A 24,948-nucleotide genomic window follows, 5' to 3' on the forward strand; every position below is an offset into this window, starting at 1 on the left:
TGGAGCGTGGTGGTGTCTGGTGTCCGGAACTACTACCTAACTGCTACAATTGTGGCTTAATCGCAACACCCCGTCTTTGGTCCAGGCCTGTCTGTCTGTCTGTCGTTGACTTTGGAGGATGGATGGATATGATCCTAATTGGGATGCACCCGCGAACAAATGAGAGTAAACAACAACAACGGGAGGTAACAGTCTAAGTTATGGGATGTATGTATTGATCAATGTGCGTGTGTATGCAGAGTCTGAGTCTGAGTCTGAGCCTGTCCGTCCAGATGAGCTGCCAAAATTACGACTCCGGCTTGGTCAAAGAGAACAAACATCCCACCAAGGCTTGCAGGTAACACCACATTGGAACTTGCTCTCAGCGAACGGGGAGGTACGTAACACGCTTAGCCGACCACCGACTGGATGGGATTGGGGCCTCTGCATGCGTGGAGTGGACTGGAGAGCTGGATTGGGATCCCGTGCCGACGTGCTGGCCTTACAAAGGAGACTGTCTTACGTACCCCCCCTTTCATTACATATGACAGTACGTGAATATTGGCCCTTGCAGCTCTTCAGCATGGTCCAGCATGCGGAGCGCCGGTTTCATGTCTCCAGGCCAATCACCTCTTTAGATGGTGCAGTGCCGCCTCCGCTGCCAATCATGCTCGACCCCACCATCCTACCATCAATCAAGATATATTTACCACCGTTTACCTAACAGAAGTCAGGCGCTGCTTGGCTATGCACTCCGGCATGATGGTAAAGATCCAAATTCCAGACCGCAATCTCAGAAACTCCTCCGACTACGTAATTATTAGCATCCAAGTGTTACCGGCATGCCATAGGCGAGAGCTCGTAGGGGACAAAAAGCTTGTCGGTGTTTGGAAACCACCTGCAATTGACAGATTAGATCTGGTTGTATTTTCTAACCCTTGATATCAACGTGTGGGCGGAAAGACCCAGGTGTTCGTTACATATGGATATACACACTTCTCAACCGAGCAATACCTAGAGCAACACCATCTCTCTTCCCTTTATGCCTGCATGAGCACTGGTGTTTGCATGGTTTCCGCCGTGGCCATCAAGCTGTGTTGGTAGAATTTACTTTTTTTTTTTTTTTTTTCCTCTCATATGCTTCATCAATGTCCGTTTCACCTTCTGGGCGGACTCACGGTCCAGCATTCCCGAGACCCAGATCCAGATTGCCCAAGTTCATATCGTTGCCATTGATTCCGAAGAATTGAAACCTGGAGAAGAGAGATGTCAGTCTAACCATTCGTTGGTCGTCATCAATTATGCGCCATCCACTCACCAGTCTTCGACATTCAGCGTGGCTGGTACTGGCTGTCCCGTTGCAGATCCTGTACTCCAGCTGTCGCTTGGGCTATGCCCGTCCGGTAGACCACCATCATGCTGCCACATTTGTCCCGGCTGTCCTTGAAATTGTCCCATGTTGGGTTGGAGCATGCCGTCCGCCTGACCAGGACTTCCACTCATCCCTTTGGCCGTCGATGTGCTGCCGCGCTGCTGATGTGACGGCTGTTGCTGTGCTTGGTGGTGATGTTGTGCCGGTGGTTGCTGTTGCTGCTGCTGTTGATACTGCCCACCTTGGCTCGGCATCTGCGACATTCCCTGGAACTGTGCCATCATGTTGGGATCCAGGCCTTGGTTAGTTTGCGATGGCGAGACTTGGGGAAACTGAGGTATCGATGTGTTCTCAGGGAAAAGTTGATCGGGTTGGAAGTTCTCCCATATCGACTGCGACAAGTTTGGCGAATTGCGAGTGACGAGGTACAGGTCAGGAGGCGTGGCAGGGACCGAGAAGGAAGGGTTGAATGGTGTGGCTGGTCTAGTATGCGGTCGACTGTGAGTGCCACCCATGAACGTATCTCCCGGCCGGGTGTTGGGCGATGCAACGGGAGGTCCCATATGGCTCTGGTGCAGGTCGCTCTTTTGCGTTTGTGCCGGTGTCTGTGGCCTTGACCTCTCGTATGACTCTTGTTGTGTAGGTGTGCTCACACTAAAATCGATGGCCATCTCATCGTATTTTCTTTTGGCTGCTTCCGCCGACCTCATCTGTTGCTGCTGCTGCTGCTCCAACTGGTTGAAACTCTGTTGCGCTTTGCGATGTCGCTTGCCTGCAGCTTTCTGTAACCTCTCCTCGAGCGACCTATTCCCGAGGATGGACTCGAACAGCGTGTAAATCATCTTGCCTACCAGCCAAACTTTCGAAACTTCTTTGAGAGCGCCCATGCATGTCCGGATTCTGTCGTGAGTGACTTGCTGGATTGACGGGACCGGTGACCGCATCTGGTATACATGCATGATGAGCGCCGAGAACAGACTATAATTGACGAAAGCTGGGCAGTAACGTAGTTCATCATGGGCCGACAGATTCTCGATAATGGACGTGATCATACCCGCCGCTTGGAACGCAATGTTTCGGGAAGGATATGATGAGTCGTCCGGATATCTGAAGCCATGGTTGTTGTTCGGGGGCATGTGCGCCCGATGTAGCAGACAGAGGGTAGTGTAGTAGTTTGAATGAAGCAAGGCGCTCCAGAAATGATGCCGAGGCATTTCCCAGTAGATGATTTTCGGGCAGTTTTGTAACCAGTCGGCCAGTGCCATGTCACTATGGGTAAGATCGATGGCGTTTCGCTGCCGACCCTTCGAGGCTACCGAATATTGCTGCGATAGCACCAAGCCCATGATCTCGCACAACTTGACATACTGCAAGAAAAATTGGACATGGATAGGGTCAGGCGGGAAACCGCTCGCATGATCAGTCTCGTCCTCGACGAAATCGTCCTCAGTAAGCATCTCCACATCCGAGTCATCCAAGTTGATATGCACCGGACGTCCAAGGGCCACGGCAACCGATCGATCCCGCGTGAACAGGGTCCACCAGATGCGCTTCCACAACCGTTTATCTGCCTTGCTGAGTTGAGAGCTCTCCACACTTCGGTGCATGCCGGACCCCTGAGCTACAATGGTTGCGACACGGCTCCAGTAGAATACGTTTTTGGTAACATCTTCAGGTCCCTCCCAGTACCAACCCATCAGGATCAGGGACTGGACGATAGTTACACGATCATCTTCGTAGTTGGCATCATAGAGCGCTTTGGCACGCTTGTAAAACGTCAGGGCGGCAGGGGTTGTAGAGCCATTGGCATCCATCAATTGCGGGTTATTGCAAACTCGCGAGCCAGCAAGCAGCACGGCCTGTAAAAGCAGGAGCGACGGGGGGTTCTTGGGATCTCGATACTGTCTCATGAAGCGACTATGGTTGATGACTGGCACAATGGGGTGAACCCATCGAAAATAGGCCTCGATCAGTTCGTCGCACAGTGACCTCGGTGGGAGGAGGAACGCGCCACGCTGGTGTAATATGTCGATCTCAATGTTGTCCAATTCAGTCAGTCGGGCCCTTGAACCCCTCACATTGTCGGGCAGTGGGTAATGGACGACATCGGAAGAACCTTGGCGGTCGTGGACCAGGAGTGTAAGGTTGGACGACTCTCCGAGGAAGGCGACTCGTCCGGCTTCCGTGATGGGTGCTCTGGTGAACTTCGGCTTCATGACTAGATTTAAAAACGTATCGTTGTCAACCTCCTCTTTCCTCGCTTGTGCTTCTGTCAAAGTCGTTGCTGGTGTACCTTCCGACGAGTGGTATACGGCTGGTCTGGATTGAAATGTGGACGACACGCCAGTCGCCGCCGGCGAGCGCTCCTCGACATTATCGCCTCGTTCGCTTGTTTAGTCGCGCGTTAGCTGCCATTCCTATGCGCGGACCAAATGCAATTGGGCCAGCCTACCTGTCCGAGTCTCTGCCACTCGTCCCCGTGGTCTTTTTCCTCTTTGGTGCTGGGATCTTGCATTCGATCTGGAAGGCGACGCAATTCGTGCAAGGGACGCCCACTGCCAATACTGTGGTCAGCCAACGCCGTCCTGATAGAGTATAGGTAGACTCCGAACACAGGGAGACAGTCAAGTAGTCAATAGAGTTAACAAGCAAGCCATCGGGCGGGCGCGCCAACAATAAGCAACTACTTCGCCGCAACGCTTCGCAGAATTGTGGGAGAGGAGGGGCAGGCAGCAAGCGACGGCAGGGGATGCGGCTCGGCAACAAGAACAAAACGAGACAAGACTTACACGAGGCAGCGTCACATCGAACCTTTCGAGCATGGCATGTCTATCGAGAATCAAATATGTTAGGCTGCAGTTACATGGCAATACGGTCTTGGGTGGTGGCTGTTGGCGGCATGCTGATAGGTTGCGCTGGGTACGAAGCCCGAGATACCTCGGCACGATTTTGACGAGACCCAGATAAAGGGCAGATAAAGCAACCCGCGTCCTCAACCTTAAAAAACGAGGGAGAGACTCGAAACAAACATACCTCGCAGGCTCGAGATGCACGCTGTCTTTAATCGCGGAAAGAAAACAACACTGTCAGTAACGCCGTTACGGAAATACGCATCTGCCCAAGAGACTTGGACGGGGGGTGGTCGCAAACCTGCGAAAGCTCAAGCTGTTTTGAGCGTTGACTCCCAGGGAACCGCCATTCTGACTAGATTGCTGCGGCGGCGAGTGGGATTTAGGGCCTGCAGAATCGCCTGTCGACATTTCCGCGTCCATCTTCGCAGTCGCCTGTACTTCCAAAGCCATTCGGCGTCACCATTCGAAAAGGAAAAAAAAAAAGCGTCGCTCGTCGTCGTCGTCGCCGGCCCGCCGTTGGTGGCTATTGCTGGGGGTGTTGTCGCCTGGGAATAGCCCGATCGCCCGATTGAAATCGCGATCGATGGAAGATAAGAGAAAGCCGGGACAGAACCTGAGGAAGCGGAGGGGGGTTTGCACAACGCGAACGAGAGGTGCGCCAACGTCTTGTTTCTCAATCTCTTGGTCGTCCTGTGCTTGACTTTGCGCCAGGCAAGGTTTCGTGTGCTTGGGGGCCTCTTACAGGATGGATGGAGCGCAAGTCGGCCAAGATGATTGATTATGTAGGCCTGCACTAGACGTTAAAGTAAGTCGAATCGGTGCGGTGGTTATCCACTGCGCGGTGGTGCTGGTGGTGCTGTACAAAGCGGCGTAGGTACCTAGAGCAGGGATATTGTCATTGCAATGTCCACTTCGCATCAGCATGGCAGCACCGGGGACTTTAGACTTCCCGTGCGCGCATGGGCTGCTGCTACGGTGCTACCTACCGGTCTTTTTTCCATACCTGTCAGTATTTGGATGTATGTATGTATGTAAGCATGTACATGTAGGCAGCACGAACGGTTCGGTTGGCGACTCTTTGCCCGTTTCGTTTCGTAATTGAAGAAACTTTATCTTTGCGTATACGAGGTTTCGTCCGATGTTGGGATGCAAGTAGGTATATGCTATAGGCCGGATTACTAGTTGTTGTCATCTAGTCCCTGAGTCCTCCTCCTTTGGGGGGGGGGTGGTGGTTTGTTTGTTTCATGAACAGGCCGACGGACGCCTCGGCATCTCCAACAGGGGCAGTTGCTGGCCCGTAGGCAAACCGCAAAGGAGGTTAATCATAAAGATGCTCCAGTTTATGTGTCTCTGGAGCGCTGAATAGCGCCGACCAACTGCCCGCAGAATATATAGTTACTCGAGTTATAAGCTGGACTACGTATCAAAAGCTCCTGAACGGTTTGGCTTTGGCCTCTTTGAGAAACCGTCAAGGTTGAAGATGGCCACCCAAATGGAGAGAGGGAGAGAGGGTATCGAAACAGAAAGGCCCAGCCCCCTGGTCTTGGTTATTAAACCAGCTCCGGGTTCCCGCCTCTCAAATGATATACCACTACTCCGTACTCCGAATAGAGCATGCATACCGATGTCTGTGTATTGGCATCCATGTTCAACGTACACGTAATACCAGGTATTGCTTCTTCACGCAGAATACTAACATGTGAGAGCCATCTGAGATCCACAGCCCCTGTCACCCGAAGCCAACTTGTCAGGTGCCCACTTGCCGTCTGAAGCCCTATGGGCAATCAGATGATGGTCAGGGCCAGATCTCAAACGGTGTGAACTACCATCCCTGACCACCACCTCTCCTATTCCTATTGGCATGTAAAATAGCGGGACCGCATACCTACCTACACATTTCATACTGACCCAGCATCGACTCTTCCACCATCCATGGTAGTTGATTTTTTGCCAAGTATGGGGGAAGGATGGAAACTTGGTCTGAGGATGCAGCTGTATACTAGTCTGTACACACATACACACACACGCATGCAGACTCAACTTATCCTGGTATCTCATCTGACTTACCCCATACTGGGGCTGGAAGCATTCCCGAACTTCTCCGCACTTTTCGAACTGATCTGCAGACATCGCGATGTGGGCATCCGATATGAAGCCGATTTATGAATGCTCATCGTTCCTCTTCTAGATGAACCTGGGCTCCGCACATACTCAGTATCATGGATGAGTCATGTTTCAGCCAGCCAGCCTTACGACAGCAGCAACGGTTCGCCCCAAAGGCCTCGGGGCTCTAACCTGCGCTGTGCCACCCATCAATGTTCTCGCCGACTTCAACACTAAGCGGTCGGCTGATGGAACTAGACTTCGTCCGCGCCGCGATTGGCGCCGGCACCGAGTTAGGCCACAGAGGTCCGTGGCCAGCTCAACGCATTCTTGCTCAAACGGCCGTTTCGTAGCGAGATATCTATTACTTACTGGAAAATGCCAGGGTGGCTTTAGCCCATCGCAAGAAGGTGCCTTCGCGCTTCTGTGCTCGTGTTTATATATACCCGTCACCTCTTAAGTGGGCAAACAAACTTAGTAGACAATGCCGTCAGACCAACCATATCTGACTCCCGGACGAGTGGAAGGATAGGTATAAGAGCTTGGCTGCGAGTTCTCGACCAAACCGGGAAAGTCGCACTTCCACCAACGCCAGTTGGTCATGTTAAGAGGATACACCGTCTATTTCCGGTTACCTTCCCCCGCCACAGCTCCGGACACACCATCAGTTTGGACTATAAACTACCTTGATATACTGTACTTCTCCACGCCAGTCACCAGCCTCGCCTCGGCAGTATTCCATCCTCAGAAACGCCAAATAAACCCAGTCGACCCTCTATCGCGGCGGGCAAAGTTATTTTATACATGCCTCATTATTGGGTCTTGGTGCGGTTAACTTGAAAATCACAAGAGCCCAGCCCAGTGCAGTTATTCTTGGGGAATCGAAATGACACATGGCACAGGACTAAACCCAGGTACTACGAGGTGCGAACAATTCTGTACTATTTTTGCTACTCAAGCCACAAGCCAAGACGTTACGTCTCGCCAGTTGTAGAAGCACCAGCAGTAGGTGCAGAGGGGGGTGCCGGTTCCTTTTCCTTGAGCTCGCCAACCACTATATCAGCAACCAGATCCATGGCTGCTAAACCATTCGGCGGGGTCTTTGGAGCCTTGTTGCCGTTGTTAACTTCGATGCCCGAGATGAACAAAGCACTCACGCCTTCCAGGCCAGACACGAAGATACAGAGGAAGCTGGCAATGCCGAAGTGAGTGATTGTAGACCCGATCTCGAGCCAAGACCCTTCATCCTTGACAACCCAGAAGAAATACAGAGTGAGGATATCGCTGACTGCCATGGCTACCATAAACAGAGCCGAAGGCGCTACACCCAACCGCTTGTTGAGAATGCCAAGGTTGGCAGAGATCAATGCGAAAGGGATCATCAGCTTCAAGATCAGCAGCGCACCCTGCGAGAACGGATCGAAAACAGGAATTAGTCGGTTCACGCTGGCCATGCTGAAGCCCGAGATTGAAGCAATATTTCCGGTGCTGAAGAAAGCTGACTGGAGGAGCACGAAGAAAAATAGAGCAATTCGCACGTCCGACAGCTTCAATGGTCGGAACGGTGAGACTACACTGGAGCCCGGAGCCTTGGAAGCTGTGCCGTTCGTATCCATCACGTTGGGGGGCGATGATGCTGTAAAGATGTGCCCATAGTGTTCGAGGCGAACCCAGGTGAGTAGGGTGAGGAAGTAGACGAAGTAGAATAGACCCTCGTAAGAGATCGTCAATATCACGAAGGTGGGTGCAAATGTTAGGAAAATCACCATCAAGCGGTGAAGGTAGTGATTGTTCGGTTGGAGGCGATGGGTAAAGGGCATCAAGAGTGAGATGACCAAGACCAGCCATCCAACCACCTGGTTACCGCGAGGCAGCCCGGCTCGGGCTTGAAGGGAGAGTGCACTGGAGCGTGTGACAAGCATTGCCAGTAAAACTAGACCAGTCTGGCGCTTTGTTAGCATCGGAACCGGCTGGTAGATTGCATGATGTTGCTTCAAAGCTTACCTGTATACCGATCAACGTTCGTGAGATATAGTTGCTCTTCGTCGGCCTCTTTGACCCTGAAATATCGGCAACCAATTTGTCTTCGAAAAGCAGATAGCAGACACCCGCAGCCGCCATCAGCGAGCCACCGATCATTCTATATGTAAAAGTCAGCTGACGACCAGGAAATCCATGAAGTAATAACCTACATAAGCATCACATTTTCAGTCTTCATGGCAGGCGGCAACAGAGTGAAAACACTCATAACCAGACACGAACCAAGCCAGGTGACCGAGAGAACCGTATGCTTCTGGAGGAACGAGATACCCAGAACGGCTGGGTAGAAGGCGCCAATACAGAACAAGACGGTCAGTACCTCGCGGTGGAGGTACCCCAATGCCTATTGGTGCGGATTAGCCAGGGGTCTTAACTAATCAAAAGCCCATTGAGTACTCACTAGCGATCCGATTACTCCAAGATACAGGACGGAGTTCACCACGAGAGATAAAACACGAGGCCCTGACGTGACGTGCCCGAATAGGGCCTGTCGTCCTTTAGCCAGGCTTTCTCGGCGCGCGAAAACTTCCTCCCAGAACAGTACTGGGAAAATCGCATAAGCGTAGTAAGTCACGGGGGACTTCGAAACGATAAAGGAGGCCCAGAGTGCGACGAGGATGGACGAAAAGAAGACCACACCCCCAAGAGACCTCTGCGGCTGTGTTGACCCTTGCAACACGTGAAGGTCGACCACGGAAGTGATCGCATAAGCCATCCAACCGATATACCCTATTGTGATGAGCACACGTAGGAAAAGCCAGTCGTAAGTCTGCAGGTATCGCAGACCCTCCAACGCGAGCTGGATGAGGGCAGCCGTCTCCTCGATAGCTTCCTCTGATCGTCCATTTTTGATGAGTTCGCGGATAGCATCAAGACGTGTCTCCAGGGTCTGGCCTTCCGCACTAAGTGGTGCATACGGTCGGAACCTGAGCTCCGTGGCCTTCTTGGAGTCCTCCTTGACCCGGTACATTTCCAATATCTCCTGCGCATTCACTAGGGATGCCTCTGCTTTCTCCTCGACGCTTGCAGACAGATACGACAACGGCAGCTCACCAACCGAGTTGGCAGGGAACTCAGTGCCGATAAGATAGGTCATTAACGCCGCAATGTCGGCTTGAGCAACGTCGTGTCTTCTCACGTGATCGAGATTCCAGTCAGAGGAGTATTCGTCGTGACCTGGCGCAATGGTGCCCGGATAAACAGAGGGCTTAGCAACTCCAGAACCCCACGCAATCAGAGGGGTTCTGGTGCAGTCCGGATGGCCGTCTCCATGGCTACCCCAGTCACTCATGCCATGATCTGCAGTGAAGACAAATGCCGTTCTATCATCAGCATAGAATTTGTTGATCAGTTCGGTCGTCTCCTTTACTCCTTGATCCACGACCTTGATATTGTTCAGGTACTCCTTAGAGTGGGGATTGAAGCCATGGCCAGTCGTGTCAAGTCCCAGCAAGTGCAAGAAGAAGACCACCTTGTCTTGTCTTAGAGCCTGGTTGCGTGTCTTGTTCTTCTCTGCTTCGGCAAATAGTTCCTTGACATGGTCGAACACCCACAGGTCAAGATGCAGGGCATCTTGAGAGAAATCTTCGAATTCTGCAGGGTAACAGTCGGCGTCGATTCTACCTGGCGTGGCACCGTGTTCGAACATGGGCAAGATATCGGGACTGCCCCAGCTCCATGTGTGCCTACTTCGGTTGAAAGCGCTGTCGAAGTTGACCGGGTTCAATTTCCAGCCAGTTGCAACGGCCGACACGTCTTCGTACAGGCCGGCGATTAAGGCCACATGACCCGGGCGCGACTCGGTAGGGACTCGTGTGTGGGAAACTCCAAAAGTGCCATGCTCCAGAATGCGCGAGCGCAGAAACGGAGCCAGAGGCCGCGGGGTCAAATCGTCTTCCGAGGAGGGGGTCGGGTCCGGGAAAGACTGGAGAGCTTTATCGGCGCGTAGACCATCGCCTTGGTTACAATTTATCAGCGTTGAAGAACATATAGGCGATTATGGGTTGGAAGATGTATTCACCAACAAACAGGACTAAGCGATCAGCGGGTGCTTTGGCTGCTTCGGGTCTGTTGACATGGAACAATCGCATGCCAGTCACAATAGGGCTGACGAAATAGATATCGAATATAGATACAAAGTACAATATGTGAAAGACCATGGCAATAGCCAGGAACCTGAAGCGAGTGAAAGCCGCCATGGTGGTGGGCGAGGTGCTGTTTGTGTCTCTCTAGCAGTGGTTTGCGTATGTATGCGACGAGACGAGAAATGTCGTCACAAGCCCAAGAAGTCCAAGTCGCAAGCTGTACGTTGTTCCGCCATATGCAACAGTCCAAGGAAAAGGAAGACAAGGAGTGTGTTCAGATGAAATCCACCAGAGACTTGGCCATACGAGAGGAATAAAAAGGAAAGTACGGAATCTACACAGGTAAGAACACCCAGAAGTCTGACAACCAAGAAAGAGGCCAGAACACACGATTCGGAAATTATTATGAAGATGGATGCACTGCTGTGTCTGCCAATCTTTGGTGTGGAGATCAACACGTTGACGCTTGACGCTACATCAAGTAAGTACCAAGCTTTAAGTATTCATTTATGTACGGCGACCCGTAAGTTTCGGAGCTTGTCTGCTCGTTGCAGCTTGTCAGTGGCCAATAGTGCACCAGACAGGGCGTTCTCCATCTTTTGCAGGGGATCGATCCCCCTTAGCGCGTCAATAGCAGCTGGCAGTTGGGGTGAGGCCTGCAGTTAAGGGGTCCATGTCCGTCCATCTGCCATCTTTCTGCAAGAACGCCTTATCCAACCAACACCGATCCAAGATCTTACTGAATGGTATGTATGTTTTTTTATTGGTCAGTATGATGATGATGTGAGCGGCTCGAGTTCCTCATATGCACTTTTGGTGCCTTCTGATGGCCTTGTTCAGAGGGACTTTTGGCTATAGAAAGGAGGATATCTTATAAGTAGATTCTGACAATAAGTATAACATCGATATCGATACGACCTTGACGGCCGATTCAAGAAGCCATCAAGGTTACCGAAAATCGTGAAGGATATAGCGTCTAGAACATGTGGCAATCGACCTGGCTTTGCCTTCGGGAGACATTGCCTACTTGACTAGTCTCAAATAATATCATGGATGCGCTGCATTGCTATCTGAAGCACACGTCCTTAGGGGTGTTCACTTGCAAGCTTGAATTAGAAGACCGTCATTTCTTGACACGAGTATCTCACGACACAACACGCGCGTTGTCAATTCATTCAATCCACTAAACGCCAGAAACGGAAAGGGTATCACTAAACTTGCAGCCTCGCAAACCATCCTATGCATATCGTATTTTTGACTCCATTCACTCCGGCCGTTCTGTCAAAGACTTCATGACACGCGCGTAGAATTTGGCCGCGTGCGGACGGGGAATGAGATTTCCTCCACGAGGAAATTAGGAAGTAGCTCAATCAGGTCTCGGTCCCGGCTCTCATCCAGCTGAGGCATGTATATAAACTCCGCGTCATCGATGTTCTCAGACTCTTCATCTGGTCCCACGGAGAGCTTGAAGTGAAGAGCTGCAAACTCGGGTCAGTATTGGGTACTAGCATATTGCCCAGATCGGGGAACTTACTGCCATTCCTCCCAGTTTGTATGCAATCGTACACCTCGCCATCCTCCTCGCGTTTGATGCCTGTGATGATCAGACCTGTCATGTCGGCATAGAGATCCTCCTTGAGTTGCGCCACCTGGGCAGCCGCTTCGGCATTAGCGAGCAGCCGGCCGGGCGCGGTATTGCTCTTGATTGCACTGCTGGGTACTTTAACCTGGGCCGCTTCTGCGGATCGGGCTGCTGCTAGTTTTGTTCTCAACGTCTTGATTTCCCCCTGGGCTTCAGTTAAGGACTTGGTCGTTTCCTCAAGCTTCGTTTGCGTCACAGCCACTTTGCTCTCGCTCGACTCAAGTTGCTGCTTCATGCGCTGCCCTTGCTTTGCCTGTTCTGCCTGGCTGGCAAGCTGTGCTTTCAGGGTGGCAATTAATTGATCGGCCGCTTTGGAATGCGTTAGCCGTGCTAAGGGGGAAATGCTTCACGTTCTTGAAACTCACTCTCGGCTCTTTCTTCCCCTTGTTTCTTCAACTTGTCGTAGTTTCGCTCCGCCTCCTTGATTCCAAGTTCACGCAAGTCGCGGTATTTAGCCTCTAGGCTATCGTACTTTCTGGTCAGATCTCCCAAACGGCGACGCAACATAGGGTCGTGAAGTTCGGAGTCTGAAGCCGCCATTGGCCGGCGACTCGCACTGAAAGGTGCCATATGATGCTGAGGCCGAGGTCGTTGTATGGAGCCCATAACGGAGTGGCTGTATGTAGGCATCGGAAGATCTTCGACATCATCCTGGTCCAGACTATCGTCAAACATCTCAATTGGCTGCGTCTCCGGAATTTCCTGTTGGGGCGGCTGCGTTTCAGGTATCTCTCGGTCCATGGGAGGTGTTGCCGTCTGCGCCTTGGGTTTGCGCCCTCTCCTAGCTGGCTGAGGAGCTGGCTCTGGTTCAGACTCAACCGCCGGCTGATCCGTCACGTCTGATATTCTCGCGGCTTTGGCACCTCGCGGGCGGCCACGAGCAGCTTTGGGCTTAGCATTGCCCTCGACGCTATCTTCGTTTTGCGATGGTTCGTCCTCTAACTCAGGATCCTCTGTTGCTTGGCGCTTTCGGCCTCTCCCTTGCGCAGTGTTCTGGGGTGCGACGCTCGTCGGACGCGTCGCATTCTGAACTGATTTGGTGGCTTTTGCAGCGGCAGCCGGCCGTCCTCTCTTTGCTGGCGGCATTGTCGAAATCAGCGTGTCCTCTCCCTCTTGATCCGATTCCACAAGACCGAGCAGGGTAGTGGACTTGACTTTTGGCATGGACTAAAATCAGGGCAACGCGGTGCTAGATTGGGCGGACTGCACTGCACGATCGCGGGGCCGCCTATTCGGCTGTAATTCGACTTATACGGGTTCTAATAGAACTTCAAGTAGGAAATGTCCAATTATCGGATTCGTACTTCGTAGTGCTATGCGTTCCGCGTTCTGGGTTCCGCGTTTTGCGCCGTGCCGAGCGCGTTCGAGTTGGTACAAGGTCGGCTCGAGAGCTGGCGGGTTAAGAGGAACAAGTTTATCAACCTTATGTAAAGAAGCCGAAGTAAACAATAGACCGTGCTGTCGGCAAGGCCCCACCGGAATAAGCCGCCGCACGTCTAGGTCCAGCACCACATTATGTATCCTATCAAGTTACACTCCAGTTCTCAATCAAATGGATCAATCTGGGACATGATCATTCCACACTTTACCATCGCTAGCCGTCTTGGTGGCGTCACCTCTTTTTTACCTGATTAACTGAAAAAGTGAGGTACCTATCTACATATCCCCTCTTCGCCACGGATCAACTCTTGATTGGCCTCTTTCAGCAAATCCCATATGGTTTAAGGAAAAGCCCATGTGTTCTAGCTACAGCAACTCGCCTCGAACTTGCCCGATTACCTATCCGGCTGTGTAGAACATATTTGCTTTTTTCTACTCGCCTTCATCCTCGTCGCATTGCACCAGCAAATGCTTACCGGTTGGCTCAATAACGCCGTCAGCATGGGCGACCGAAGGCGCGGCGGCTCCGATTACATTTGGGATGTCACCTTGTTGCTGGGCTTGGTAAGAAACGTCGAGTCGCATGGGCTGCGCGATTGAAATGCGATCGTATGCTAACCGAGTGTCCTTACTATGCGATAGACTGGGCTTACCTGGTGGGTTACCAGAAACCTCGTTTCGAGCCTACAGTCGACGCTCGCGGACCCAGAGAAAGAGAAGCACGAACAAGCTAGGATCAAAGCCAAGGCCAATCTACAACGGTTACAGAAGTCGCGGGAACACGATGGCACAGACGGAGACGAATCGGCAAGCAGCTCCCGCAAGGGACCCCACGTAGAAGACCTCCAGCTCAATGAATACGAAAACCTCGTGGCCATGGAAGTGGTGGCGCCGGAAGACATCTCAGTTGGATTCGACGGTAGGTGCACTCAGGCTGCCGTCGCCAATACCACTTTGCTGACCTGATACTAGACATCGGCGGCTTGGAAGACATCATCGAGGAGGTGAAAGAATCAGTCATATACCCGCTAACCATGCCCCATCTGTACTCGCACGCAGCGCCACTGTTATCAGCACCCTCAGGTGTTCTTCTCTATGGACCCCCCGGCTGCGGAAAGACAATGCTGGCCAAAGCCGTTGCCCACGAAAGCGGTGCCTCCTTCATCAACCTACACATCTCTACCCTGACCGAAAAATGGTACGGAGACTCGAATAAGCTTGTCCGGGCTGTCTTCTCTCTTGCGCGTAAACTTCAGCCGGCCATCATCTTCATTGATGAGATCGATGCCGTCTTGGGTACTCGTAGAAGTGGCGAGCACGAAGCCAGTGGCATGGTGAAAGCCGAGTAGGTCAAGCAGAATCATAGTTCCTGAATACGTACTAATGCAACCGCCAGGTTCATGACTCTTTGGGATGGCTTGACTTCAGCAAACACTCGCGGTGTGCCCGCAAGGATCTGCGTGCTGGGTGCAACAAACCGCATTCACGACATTGACGAGGCTATTCTGCGAAGAATGCCCAAGAAATTCCCAGTCTCTCTACCGGATAAGAGCCAACGGCTACGGATACTTCAGCTGGTGTTGAAGGACACGAAGACCGACAGTGACCAGTTCAGCATCGACTACATCGCACGGGTTACGGCAGGAATGTCTGGCAGCGACATCAAAGAGGCTTGCAGGGACGCAGCTATGGTTCCCGTGCGAGAGTTTATACGCGAGCACAAGGCCAGTGGCAATGCCATGTCGAGCATTGATCCCACTAAAGTTCGAGGCCTGAGGACAGAGGACTTCTTTGGTCGGAAAGGAGGCGGCCAAATACTGCAGCAAAATCACAACCAAGCAAAGTCGTACAGCGATGAGTATGAGGATGTTGATGACGACGATGACGAGCCGAACATAGTGTTACCTGGTAGCGGTAAGAGAGCTGAAACAGAATCATCTGCATAAGTTATGTACATATATACGTTGGGAAGTAGACTTGTCAAATAGGGGTGCGAGAGATTGCCCTCTTTTCTCTCACGGTGGCGTGCGTAATCCAGCCTTTGCATGGGGTGCTCAATGACGCAGTCTGTACTCAGACGCATTACTCAATCTTATGGGATTCTTCGGAATGAGGCGTATTGCCATTCATCGAACCACCTTCGCTCTGTCTCGCTTGCGAGCGACCTCGATGTCCAATGAAGGAGTGAGAAGCTCGGCATGGTTCAGTTGCAGTCGCACGGGATTTCTGGAAATTGTAGGTTTAGGTTTTGCATATTCTGCAGTCCCGATGGCCGTTTGGCTTTATCACAGATCGCAGATGTTCCATCCTTCGGGGAGAATTTCCACTTGCAAAGATGGCAAAGATGCATTTACTACTAGAAGTAGGCGACACGCCAAGCAATGCTAGCTGCGTTGATGTTGCCTTTGCGTACCCATTCTCAAGCCCAAGCAGGCGACACAGAGTCATCACGGGTTTAAACGCAGTTCGCAGGAAATAGCCAAACACTCCAGGTAGAGCAGGTAATAACCGGCCAAGGGTGAATCTTCATCAATTCAATTTATCGACAGGGATCGATCTTCAAGGGCCGGCCCCAGGCTAGGTACAAGACAAGGTATTCGACCCCTCCTCTACTCCAGCTTATGCCGTCGTCACTACTTTTGAGCCCCGCCATGGTATTAGCTTATGCTCCTTGCTGTCTGGTTGAGGCTTTTCCAGATGGGGCTGCTCAGAGGCTGACAGCTGAGGTTCTATCCAACGCGTCAGTCACCGACCGTATAGTCGGCAATCCATTGATGGATCATTCAACAGTGACCATGGAGTTTCTATAGCTCTCGACTCTTGGCTAGAGTTACCTGACTCCATCGCATCCATCAGCTGTCGCAATGTACCAGCTACTAGTACTGCTTGCTATTCAACCCATTTGCTCTCCACTTTTTAAGGCTCGGAACGGGGCCAGATAAGCTGGGAGCTCTGTCGTGCTGAGGTACGCGAGAGGTGCAGTTCAGGCCAGGCCAGGTCCAGAAGTCCAGAGGTCCAGAGGTCCCCAAGGTCCCTGCTATTCTTACGTCGTTCGTTCCCTGCTCTATCTACTGGAGTGACTCCAGTTTGGCCCATCCATACCAACCTACCGTACTTACGTCCCGCGCTGCGTCTGCCTGTCTGCCTTCTGCCCTTGGGATGCAGTAATCCTCTCCCAGAAGCTTAACCACCTCCAGCCTGGCATTGGCCTTCTACAACATTCTATTTCCTAGGGAAGATAAGCATCTTCTTTTGTCAGCCGAATCGCCAGGGAACCGGAACCTTGGGTGGCACTAAGAGTTTGCAAATCCGAGCTTGGTCTGCCGCTTGTTTCTGTTTCGTACTTCATCATCCATCCTGCTTCCGACGTCACAAGCCCAGCTTTGGATTTGATTCACACAAAACCGCCCTGACACATTCTTGTCACCGCCAAAATGTAAGCGCTACCTGCCGAAGCACCTCCCTTAGGCTCTGCCTGCTAACGACTTTCTTTTTCTCGACAGGCGTATCACGTTAAACGTCAACAACCCCGAAGTCGAAGACGCCGAGTTGCGCTTGTTGACTCTCGATGTCTTCCCCGACATGACCCTCGGCGCATTGCGCAGCTCCATCGAGGCCGAGGGCATTCCGGCGCCGTCGCAACACATCTACCACAACGGCCAGCTGATAACAGACGCCTCCAAGACCCTTCAGGAGCTACAGATCTCGGACGGCGACATGCTTGCGCTACACGTTCGTGACATGCGGGGTAATACCGGTGTCGCTCAACCTCCTCCGCCCCAGCAGCAGCCGCAACAGCAACAGCAGCAACGACAGCAGCAACAGGGCTCCGGCGCCGCCGCACAGCAGGACCCAGAGCTGGTCCGCCTGCAATTTTTGGGCGACCCTCGCCTCACTGCTGAGCTCCGGCGACGAAACCCCCAGATTGCCGACGCTCTGAACGACCCTCAACGATTCGCCCAGCTCATGCGACAAGGCAATGACAGTCAGGAGGACGAGAGACGCCAGAGAATGCGTGAAATCGAGCAGCTGAACAGGGATGAGTTCAACCCGGATGCGCAAGCTCGCATTGAGGAGATGATCCGGCAGCAGAACGTGATGGAGAACCTACAAAATGCCATGGAGTACAATCCCGAATGTGAATCGCCCGCTCCTCTTCCCCTTACTTCGCAACAGGACCTCACTTGCTAATTCTTGGACAGCTTTCGGTCGTGTACACCTGCTCTATATCGATGTCAAAGTCAACGGCACCAAGGTCAAGGCTCTAGTCGACTCCGGCGCCCAGGCAACAATCATGTCCCCTTCATGTGCCGAAGCCTGCAATATTATGCATCTTGTCGATCGCCGTTTTGCCGGTATTGCTCGTGGTGTAGGCACAGCTAACATTATTGGTCGGGTGCATTACACGATGCTGCAACTTGGCTCTCGGTATCTCCCCGCCGCATTTACCGTCATGGAGGGCAAGTCGGTTGATCTCTTGCTGGGTCTGGATATTCTCAAGGGTCACCAGGCGACCATCGACTTGTCGCGCAACAAGCTGATCATCCAGGGCGAGGAGGTCGAATTTTTGGGCGAGTCGGACATTCCCCGGGAGACGGAAGCCGCTTTGAATGAGGAACCCACAGTCCAAGGCCCGGGGGGCACTACGATAGGCGCTCGTTCTGGCGCAGTCACTGCCCCATCCGCGCCAGGCGCTGGTGCAGCGGCTCCCACTGCGTCTTCGAGCACACCGGCAGCAACCGCAGCTGCGCCTACACCTCCTTCCGGTCATCCGGCCTCCGGATCAATACCCACACCCAGCTCGCAAGCTCCAGGCTCGGCCGTGCCAGTGCCCAATCCCCAGCGCCAACCCCAGCAGTTCCCCGAGGAGAAAATCGAGAAGCTGCAGGCGCTTGGCGTAGACAGACAGGCCGCCATTAATGCTCTCGAGGCCACTGATGGAAACGTCGAGTACGCCGCCGGCCTGCTGTTCCAGAACATGTAAACCCTTTCTTTTTGCATAAGATTACGTTGGCAAGCCTAAGTGTTTCCGCTCGGTGGAGTTTGGCACAGGAACTCGGTGGGGACGGACGGACATCGCATAGCGTTGAGAATTCGGGAACAAACAGGTTAATAACATGCATTTGCGCGTCGTATATTGGGCTGTGTACCAGAGGAGCCCATTTGGTTCAGTTACGGGTGTCATAGAAAATGCAATCGGGGGCGAAGAGAGCAGAGCGTACAAGCAAGCAACACGTGTCCACACGTTCATTTTGATGGGAATTTCTCGAGGAAGACTTTGTGTGATTAGAGGTTTTGGTTTTTGTTTTATTGCCCCAGAAGGCTGTTGGTATGTGTAGACCTATGTGACTTTCTGCCGACGCTAGGGGGTACTCGAGGACAGAAAGGGGTTGGTAGATATGAAAACAGAAAGGAGATAGTAACCCATCAGTCAGACCTATCTAAGTTTGTACACGCAGGGCTTGAGAATCTTGTTTTCGTCCACCTGGTCGTCTTCTTCCTTCTTTGCGGCCGGCCTTGCTCCGGTCCTCTTGTTGGGCGCGGCCCGGCCGCCCTGCTCCGCGACGACGTTCTTACCGACCGTTGGCTGCGCGCCCTTGATGAAATGCATCTTGACAAACATCTTGTTGCTCAGGTCGACGGCGTCGCTGCCCTCGCCCTGCAGGACGAAGCCGCGCTTCTGCAGCGCGGCGACGAAGGCCGAGACGTCCGTCTCCTGTCGCCGGTCGTCCATGCCGTCGACCTCGACGGCAAGCTCGGCGTTGCGGGCCATCTCCAGCTCAGCTTGCGCCTCGGCCTTGGCCTCCTTGCTGAGCTTGCCCTTGGGCGGCAGCGCCGTCTTCTGGCGGTTGCCGACGCTGTGGGTAACGGGGGCGCCCTTTTTGCCCTTGGCGGGCGGCGCGAAGCGGCTCTTGATCTCGGCGATCCAGAGCTCGCCCTTCCAGTGCAGCACGCGGTAGGCCTCGTCGATGAAGTCGAGCCAATTGGTGCCCATGAGCGCCAGGCAGAAGATGGCCACGTTGACGCTGCCGTTGTGGAGCGGCAGGTTCGCAATGTCGGCGCGCGTCACATGGGGGCTCGGACTCTGCAGGTCGTAGCTCAACACCTCGACGCGCAGCTTCTTCTTCTCGGCTTGCAGGTTTTCCGCGAGCTTTCCGTCGCCGCAACCCAGGTCGGCAATGGTGCAGGTGCCGTTAGTGCGCAGTAGCTGGTGCCCGGCCCTCGCCTTGCCCCGGGTGGGTTGGCCTCTGCGGATGATGTCGGCGACGTAGCCGTCGACGGGGTTTTCAGGCCAGACGTTGACTTGTCTCCGGAAGCCCTCGTGGTACTCCTGGAACATCTCGGGTGACTCTTCGAACAGATGGAACGCCTCCTCAGACGGCTTCGTGTAGAGTGTCTCGTTAAGATGGCGGAACCGCGCCGAGATTAGCTTCTCTCGCATAGACGCTTGCAGAGGCGTGAGCTTAGGGGCGGCTTGCGCCGGGGCAGCCACCTGCTTCTGCTTAGGTGATTTCGTCGGGGCTTCCTTGGCTTGCGCGTCGGGCTTTCCGTCGCCCGCGGCGGTTTCTGCATCCTGCTGGGGCTTTGCGGCCTTCTTGGCCTTCTTCTTCTCCTTCCTACTGAGTTTCGATGAAGGTGCTTCCGCGGGAGTCTCACCGTTCTCTGCATCCCTCACTACAGCTGCCTCGGTCCCCTTATCCTTCTCAGTTCCGGAAGCGGTGGGCTCTTGCTTGCCCTTCGGGGCCGAACCAAAACCGGTGGCAGGGACCTTGGCCTTCTTCTTCTTCGGCTTGCCCTCGATCACCTGCTCATAGAGATCTGCAAGATTGGCCGCGGTGACATTGCCTCCTGGGCCACCCGGGCCAGACGAGGGCCTCTTTCTCTTTTTGTCAGTCTTGTTGTCCTTGGCTGCTTCCGGCTTCTCATTTGATTCCTTGTTGGCCGCAGGTCCCTTATTGGCAGGAGGAGCTATGGACTCTGCCTTGAGTTTGGCGGCGGACACCGACCAGCCTGGAACGGCAAACATCTTAGGTTTTATATCGGCGGTTTTCCTCCGGTGACCTACTAGAATCCCAGAGGTTGGGGATAACTTGGCTGAGGCACGAAAAGAAACGGGGCAAAATGAAAATAGAAGTCTGTATGAGATTACCAATGAGTTGCTCCCTTTGGCAATTGCATAGACTCAGAAAAGGCCAGTCCAATGGTGATGAAGTTCAATGACTGCGGATATCAATCTGCTGGGTTCGAAAATTTTAGGATTTACTTTTTGGTCGGCAGGTACCTCCTAGGGCGATCCATAATGGATGCAGCAGACAGGGATTGCGCCGGAGAGTTAGTTCGCTGCAGGCCACAGCCCAGCCAGCCTGTTGACCAATCAGTCAATTAGGTGGGGCAGGTCGATTCTGGGGGGGTTAGTGGTTCATTGATCACTAATACAAGTGATAGCAAACCTCTATTCCTCTCCATCAACCCCCAAATCAGCAAATCCATAGCCAGACCTACCGACATATTTGATGTTAAATTTTGGATTTTTCTTATATGCTCAGTTTGCTATTTCTTTTTCTTTTCTTTAATTCTTTGTCTAGAGGGCATCATCTTATGTAATCTAATCTACTGCTATCAACATAGTGTTACCCCTCCCCCTTACCACTGCACTACACATCAGCAAGTTTGCCGACTCCCCTCTTTGCCGCAATCTCTTTCTTCACTTGCTCATCATACTCTATAGGTGCTCAGCATAGGCTCTGATCTTGTTGAACTGAAAGGGTCAGTTCACATTGTACAGGAATGGTCTGAGATCATGTCGATTATCGTCAGGGTCTATAGAACAGTGTTAGTGGCTGCTCAGCTGTACCGGAAAGAAAGCGTACCGTATGCCGACGTGTGAACCGACGGCGTGATGATTGTAGCCATGTGGCGATTGATTGCGTACTGGGAGGATAAGTTAACATTTCACCTTGAAGATAGTTCCCACGATCTAATAGATACTATGTGACGTACTAGAATTAAGAAGTTAGCATTGTTGCTAGATTATCATCGTATAATCAACGTTTAAACTCACCATTTCTGAAGAAGCGCATGACCTTCTCCGCGATCTGATGAGGTGTCAAATCGCGATGTTTCCAGAGACCGAGCAAGTGAAGATAGCAGGACCAAGGACCAAGTTTCTCTACTTTTCGCAAGAGCCCAAAAGTAGACAGTTCGGTACGTAATGCCCATTTCGCTCTCAGACTCGTCATCTTGGACGCCGGTAGACAACGGGAGTAGCTCCGCGCTTGGGTTGCGGTAAGGAGTTCCTCCAAGATCGGCAGGTCCCAGGTTTTCATCGCCCATCTCAGGAAGAGTCTCGCGTCGTTCTTTGAGATCGAGCCCAGGGGGGCTAGGTCTCCGGAAGACGCATCGTATTTTGTGTAATATCCCCGCAAGTTCTCATCCACGTTACCACTGGTGAAAACCAGGAAAGGAGAGCCAGCCCTGGGGGATTGGGAAGCCGTGGTGACAAGCTGAACTAACATGTATTGCGTTGTCATCCGCGACCGTGCTTGGATGTTTGCAGTGCGAGGTTCTCAGAGTGCGTGCCTCCCTCGACCGTGTACTTTGGGGTAAATCGTAGTGCCTCGTTGATTATAGCCATGCTGGCTTGAACTGCCTGGTCGATAGGGACTGAGAGGTGGCGCGCCCCGATATTCTCCGCGAGCCTTTGCGCGAACATTTCTCGGGATACTACTTCGGTAACTCCTAATCTCTTTGAGGTCTATGGTGGCTATTATAACTTCAACTGACTCAAAGGAGAATTGGGCTCACTGTTCGAGGGTGTTTCCATTCAACTGAGACAAATTAGCCGAATGAGATTTCAAGATCCCCGGTAAAGAGCCTACCAGAACCATGCTAGAACCGTCGAACAGAACTCGGGCATCTCCATCTACTCCGGAGAAGTTGCAGTACAGATAAAATCCTCCTGTTTTTCTCGTTGAATTTGCAATGAGATCAAACCGTCTTCCAAGTTTGCGAAGCTCAGCGTGCGAGGCTGATGACTGTCCACTATGTCAGCAGCATGAATTCGTGTCACGTTGGGGACCGGACAGCCAATATCCAATAAAGGGGGAAAACATAGCAACGTATATTCAAAATTATCTCGCACCCATTCAAGCAGAGGGTCGTCGATGGGTTCTGAGGCGTGAACATTTCTTCGCATGACTCGCATCCTATGGGCGTGTCTTTCGTAGAAAGGATGGCATCACCTATAGGAACTGTGTGTTGCCCGGTGGCTTTCTCGACTACCTCTTCCAGATAGTATGTTTCCATCTGCAGGGGATTGGCCCAGGCAGTGAAATGCCTAGCTTCACGGTATGGACCATCGTTTGCCAGTGACATCTTGGGGCGAGTGAACAGTACTCGCTTGTAGGTGCAAAGAACGCGACAATTGTAACGAATATTGCGATGCCGACAGCCCATCCCCAATTCGATGAGCATGTCTTTGCAAACCTCATCGCTGATGGTATCGGCAAGCACCTCCCAAAAGTGAGCGAAAGTAGCCCCTTTTGTTTCGACAATTAGCTTCCAGTCACTCATTATTTCTATGGGAACATCGAAGTTGCCAATATGACGGTCTAGGGCCCCATAGCCAGGAATTTCGAGCTGCAGCCTGGTTGTTAAATTTTACCGGAAGATGGCCAACAATCTATACCTACTTCTGGCCCAGTCCTTACTGTTGGGCCTTTGTCCTTTGCGAACCTGATACATTCAAGAATCCTATCTTGGTTGCCTTGAAAATCGAGGGGCACACTTGTCAGTGGCTGCGGCTACCGTGAGGAATGACATGATTGACACGCCTGAGTTTGCCACTGGGGAAAATAGAGGTTCAGCGTAAGCAAGGCTGTTAACCAGCAAGCCTGTTAACCTTCAAAGGGCAATTGCTGTTAGATTATCCCTTATAGAGGCCACTGGAGTCATTGGAGAAAGTACGTGGTATAAATGGCTCTGTGGGGTTGAGGTGCGAAACCCCGTGCAGATACTAGTCCGAAAGGCCTACACAAAAGCTGTGGTAGGCCCTTTGCTTCAATTCCTGAAGTCCACCAACACTTCTTCCAGGAGACAATAAAACTGTCAATGCGTTTAGCAAACAGGCCTGGGAGTCAACAAACACTATATGCCTGCCTCCCTCCGGCATCTCCCATCCTCATTACAGCAAAGATTTGTCACTTTCGCCTGTCATGGCCATTCCTGAGTACCAGAACTCGACACAACGGCTGCTCTCATCATACTCGGTCTGAATCTTGACATCGCTTCCTAGTCTACTTCAGCCAACCGTGAATCTGTCCAAGTTCATCTCTACTGGTATCGCCGTTGGCATCCTACTACAAAGGGCGGGCTGGATGACCACGTAATACATTCAATTACCTTTCCCACAATCACAGCAGCTTCAAAGGGATCTTTCCCGATGCACACTGGCCAGTCTCAGGGCAGGGTGTTGAAGCTTCCAGAACAAACGCCCAGCGGAAGCCCCGGGCGTCCAGCAAGCAACCGCTGACGCGCTAGGTAGATCTCGCCGCTGATAGCAGCATTGGTTACGAAGATGCGCCCTCTGCACTTTTATCACCCCGAGATCGTTTCCAGGATACGATCTACATGTATCTTCGGGTCTGAGCAGTCCGCGGGCGTAAAGGAGAGAAACCGGCCAATGATGGATGGTTGAGCCATACCCGCCAGTGGCAGACCAGGGGCAAACAGTAACCATTCGCAACGCCTAATGCTCGTTCTCGTTCTGCTCCCGACAACACCCCATGTCACCAAGCCTTGGGTGGGTGGTGTGGCAATCTGCATACATGCTGGTCTATTTGCCTAGATAACCTTGTGCGTGAACCTCGGATGCTTCCTCCTACCATTTTGGAGACGGTTCACCACTTGTGTCACCATGGCAAACTTTTCTGGAGATTTCGTACCGCCCATGGGCCTCTCCCACGCTGGTGCTGGCGAGCGTGGGGATGCCAAGTACCTTGAAAGCATACCCAGGTAGGTATAGATCCATGGCCCATCTTGCGAGCCAGCATTCCAAGGAGCAACACCGCAGGCTAGCACATGCTACGAAATGATTCAAGTGCCTTTGAAGTGGTACAGAGATGCTATAGTTGGCGCAACGGCTTTTGGTCGTTGAGGGTCGGGCCAAAGTCTCGGCGACTCGCGCTTTTGACAATGTCCTACCTACGGTGACGTGGGTTTCGTAATCGTGGGCAGTCTTCTTGATCACAATCATCGGACAGACTCGTGGTGGCGGCACGCTCTCGACTGAGAACTCTTCTGGCTGTGACAGAAAGCTTAAATGACCAGTCTGCAGTGAATGTTGTGTTGGTCTGGCGCACCCTATGCTGTCAACGGATTCGGGCCCCCCAAAATGTGGCCATAGCCACCTTAGTATAAGCGTCAGGGATCCAGAATAAGTTGTGCCATGCTCAGCTCCATGGACTGGATCTATTGGCCGTCGTCGACATATCCCTC

At 52.5% G+C, this 24,948-nt stretch overlaps 8 protein-coding genes across 8 annotated transcripts; 3 read left to right on the forward strand and 5 right to left on the reverse strand.

The window, feature by feature from the left end:
• Window positions 1-1,153: 1,153 nt before the first annotated feature.
• On the reverse strand, window positions 1,154-4,252 carry PG985_004939 (uncharacterized protein; the record flags this gene model as incomplete). The annotated part of the gene is made up of 5 exons (XM_066824708.1): window positions 1,154-1,232; window positions 1,298-3,731; window positions 3,804-3,915; window positions 4,141-4,180; window positions 4,215-4,252. 5 exons carry the CDS (start codon window positions 4,250-4,252, stop codon window positions 1,154-1,156), a joined length of 2,703 nt encoding a protein of 900 aa, XP_066687868.1.
• Window positions 4,253-7,280: 3,028 nt separating this feature from the next.
• On the reverse strand, window positions 7,281-10,544 carry PG985_004940 (GPI ethanolamine phosphate transferase 1; the record flags this gene model as incomplete). The annotated part of the gene is made up of 5 exons (XM_066824709.1): window positions 7,281-8,249; window positions 8,311-8,446; window positions 8,499-8,689; window positions 8,747-10,302; window positions 10,367-10,544. 5 exons carry the CDS (start codon window positions 10,542-10,544, stop codon window positions 7,281-7,283), a joined length of 3,030 nt encoding a protein of 1,009 aa, XP_066687869.1.
• A 1,176-nt stretch (window positions 10,545-11,720) lies between these two features.
• PG985_004941 (chromosome segregation protein) lies at window positions 11,721-13,236 on the reverse strand (the record flags this gene model as incomplete). Its single annotated transcript, XM_066824710.1, has 3 exons — window positions 11,721-11,908; window positions 11,965-12,381; window positions 12,438-13,236. The coding sequence occupies 3 exons, from the start codon at window positions 13,234-13,236 to the stop codon at window positions 11,721-11,723; spliced, it is 1,404 nt and encodes a 467-aa protein (XP_066687870.1).
• A 717-nt stretch (window positions 13,237-13,953) lies between these two features.
• On the forward strand, window positions 13,954-14,418 carry PG985_004942 (mitochondrial dynamin GTPase Msp1; the record flags this gene model as incomplete). The annotated part of the gene is made up of 2 exons (XM_066824711.1): window positions 13,954-14,016; window positions 14,143-14,418. The coding sequence occupies 2 exons, from the start codon at window positions 13,954-13,956 to the stop codon at window positions 14,416-14,418; spliced, it is 339 nt and encodes a 112-aa protein (XP_066687871.1).
• Window positions 14,419-14,966: 548 nt separating this feature from the next.
• PG985_004943 (atpase family aaa domain-containing protein 1 protein) lies at window positions 14,967-15,398 on the forward strand (the record flags this gene model as incomplete). The annotated part of the gene is made up of 1 exon (XM_066824712.1): window positions 14,967-15,398. The coding sequence occupies one exon, from the start codon at window positions 14,967-14,969 to the stop codon at window positions 15,396-15,398; it is 432 nt and encodes a 143-aa protein (XP_066687872.1).
• A 1,636-nt stretch (window positions 15,399-17,034) lies between these two features.
• PG985_004944 (uncharacterized protein) lies at window positions 17,035-18,436 on the forward strand (the record flags this gene model as incomplete). The annotated part of the gene is made up of 2 exons (XM_066824713.1): window positions 17,035-17,590; window positions 17,655-18,436. 2 exons carry the CDS (start codon window positions 17,035-17,037, stop codon window positions 18,434-18,436), a joined length of 1,338 nt encoding a protein of 445 aa, XP_066687873.1.
• A 453-nt stretch (window positions 18,437-18,889) lies between these two features.
• PG985_004945 (uncharacterized protein) lies at window positions 18,890-20,479 on the reverse strand (the record flags this gene model as incomplete). The annotated part of the gene is made up of 1 exon (XM_066824714.1): window positions 18,890-20,479. One exon carries the CDS (start codon window positions 20,477-20,479, stop codon window positions 18,890-18,892), a length of 1,590 nt encoding a protein of 529 aa, XP_066687874.1.
• A 741-nt stretch (window positions 20,480-21,220) lies between these two features.
• On the reverse strand, window positions 21,221-23,274 carry PG985_004946 (NAD+ synthase (glutamine-hydrolyzing); the record flags this gene model as incomplete). Its single annotated transcript, XM_066824715.1, has 10 exons — window positions 21,221-21,273; window positions 21,324-21,384; window positions 21,442-21,452; window positions 21,515-21,548; window positions 21,607-21,832; window positions 22,258-22,280; window positions 22,332-22,487; window positions 22,735-23,091; window positions 23,145-23,187; window positions 23,240-23,274. The coding sequence occupies 10 exons, from the start codon at window positions 23,272-23,274 to the stop codon at window positions 21,221-21,223; spliced, it is 999 nt and encodes a 332-aa protein (XP_066687875.1).
• Window positions 23,275-24,948: the final 1,674 nt, after the last annotated feature.

Source organism: Apiospora marii, assembly GCF_038362585.1.
Source record: "Apiospora marii strain CBS 49790 chromosome Unknown utg000003l_segment0_segment0, whole genome shotgun sequence".
Lineage (NCBI taxonomy): Eukaryota > Fungi > Ascomycota > Sordariomycetes > Amphisphaeriales > Apiosporaceae > Apiospora > Apiospora marii.